The sequence below is a fragment of the Rhinopithecus bieti genome, unplaced genomic scaffold (genome assembly GCF_001698545.2).
Source record: "Rhinopithecus bieti isolate Rb0 unplaced genomic scaffold, ASM169854v2 scaffold_33066, whole genome shotgun sequence".
Classification (NCBI taxonomy): Eukaryota; Metazoa; Chordata; class Mammalia; order Primates; family Cercopithecidae; genus Rhinopithecus; species Rhinopithecus bieti.
Window position 1 is genome coordinate 1,093,695 of NW_016814098.1, and position 2,478 is coordinate 1,096,172.

At 44.3% G+C, this 2,478-nt stretch overlaps 1 protein-coding gene across 3 annotated transcripts in view; it reads left to right on the forward strand.

The window, feature by feature from the left end:
• Positions 1-2,478, forward strand: part of DENND10 (DENN domain containing 10) — a 41,673-nt gene that overhangs the window by 22,922 nt on the left and 16,273 nt on the right. For all 3 annotated transcript variants that reach the window (XM_017849782.1, XM_017849781.1, XM_017849783.1), the window contains one exon: positions 1,986-2,093. In XM_017849782.1, the coding sequence (XP_017705271.1) occupies positions 1,986-2,093 (108 nt within the window). The remainder of the gene's footprint in view (positions 1-1,985; positions 2,094-2,478) is intronic.

Here is a 2,478-nt window from a genome sequence, read left to right on the forward strand (position 1 = left end):
CTTTTTGTATTTTTTAGTAGAGACGGGGTTTCACCGTGTTAGCCAGGATGGTCTCGATCGCCTGACCTCGTGATCCGCCCGTCTCGGCCTCCCAAAGTGCTGGGATTACAGGCTTGAGCCACCACGCCCGGCCAATTTTTTTTATACATATATATTTTTAGTAGAGATGGGGTTTCGCCATGTTGCCCAGGCAGGCCTGGAACTCCTGAGCTCAAGCAATCCACCCGCCTCGGCCTCCCAAAGTGCTAGGATTACAGGCATCAGCCACCGCTCCTGGCCACCAGCTAATTTTTGTATTTTTAGTAGAGACAGGGTTTCATCATGTTGGCCAGGTGATCCTCCCACCTCAACTTTCCAAAGTGCTGGGATTACAGGCGTGAGCCACTGCCCCCACCTGTTGTTTTTTAAAGTAAAACTCTAGGAATGATAAATTGGTCCTTGTATTAGTGTGTTCTTGCACTGCTATAAAGAAATAACTGACTATAAAGAAATAACTGAAGGCCGGGCATGGTGGCTCACATTTGTAATCCCAGAACTTTGGGAGGCCGAGGCGGGTGGATCACCTGAGGTCATGAGTTCAAGACCAGCCTGACCAATATGGTGAAACCCTGTCTTTACTAAACATACAAAACTTAGCCGGGCGTGGTGGCTTATGCCTGTAGTCCCAGCTACTCAGGAGGCTGAGACAGGAGAATTGCTTGAACCCAGGAGGTGGAGGTTGCAGTGAGCCAAGATTGCGCCATTGCCCTCCAGCCTGGGCAACAGAGTGAGACTCTGTTTCTAAAACAAATGAACAAAAAGGCCGGGCGCGGTGGCTCGCCTGTAATCCCAGCACTTTGGAAGGCTAAGGCAGGCGGATCACGAGGTCAGGAATTTGAGACCAACCTGGCTAATACGGTGAAACACCGTCTCTACTCAAAATACAAAAATTAGCCAGGCGTGGTGGCACATGCCTGTAGTAGTCCCAGCTACTCAGGAGGTTGAGGCAGGAGAATCACTTGAACCCGGGAGGTGGAGGTTATAGTGAGCCAAAATCATGCTACTGTACTCTGGTCTGGGTTACAGAGCGAGACTCTGTCTCAAAAAAAAAAAAAACTGATAACTGATACTAGGTAATTTATAAAGAAAAGAAGTTGAATTGGCACATGGTTCTGCAGACTGTACAGGAAGCATAGTGGCTTCAGCTTCTGTGGAGGCCTCAGGAAACTTACAATCATGGCGGAGGGTGAAGGGGAAGCAAGCACGTCTTACATGGTTGGAGCAGGAGGAAGGTGGGGGAAGGTGCTGTATACTTTTAAACCAGATCTTATGAGAACTCAATCATGAGAACCACACTAAGGGATGGCGCTAAACCATTCATGAGAAATCACCCCCATGATCTAGTCATCTCTCACCCAGCCCCACCTCCAACATTAAGGATTACAATTCGACATGAGATTTGGGTGGGAACACAGATAAACCATACCAGTCACTCCTCAGATATTTTTTTTTTTGGTAATTGTATTGCTCTGTGAAATCAAAAAATATGGGAATTATTGTTCTAACACCAATCCCAGACGTCTGCTAATTCCTGAGTTGCCCTGAATCCTTAAAGATGATGCCATTTCTACCTTGAGAACCCAGGCATTTGGCATTAATTTCCTGAAGGCAAAGACCTGAAGGGGGAATATCAGTCAAGAGATTCCTCGTTGCCTTCTGCCCCAGCTATCATTCTTGACCCCAAGAGCAATGATTGGAAAGTAAATGCCCTACTTCAGTCTTGTCTTTGACACTGACAGATGATTTTGGAAAAGTTGGAGTTGTGCGAATTTCTTCAGGCACCTGATAATAATGTAGTCTTAGTAACTGCCACAGGGTGCAGCTAATGTTCCCAAATGAATAAAGCAGTGAAAGAGAGCAGTCGATGAGCTTTTAGACCCAATTCTTTTGATGGGTTCACCATATTTCTTCCCACTTCAGTAAGGTTGGTCATGTTTATGATGCAGGTTACATCGCTGGATTTGTAGACTTGGAGGTGAGCAACAGACCAGACCTCTATGATGTGTTTGTGAATCTGGCAGAGAGTGAGATTACCATTGCTCCCCTTGCAAAAGGTTTGTTCTCTGTTCTGTTCTTGATACAAGATATAAGCCAAACAGTTGTACATTTTTAGGCTGATTCTCTAAAACCAGTATTTGAGGGGTGGCTTACCCACTCTTGCTGAAGATGGATATTTCCATGTCTAGAACACAACATTTATTCCTACAGACATAGACATATGAGCAGAACATCCCAGGTGCTTACAAAGCAAAGTATATGCTAAGAAGTTAAATAGTCTGTTCATCTTGTGTCACCACTTTTGTGTTTAAACAAAGTGTATTACTTCAGAACTTAGCGGTTTATTTTCTTAATTTTGAAATGTCTTTGAGTCAAACAGAACTTGGTGGTTTAAAGCAACAAATATTCCTTTCTTCTTTTTTTTTTTTTTTTTTTTTTTTT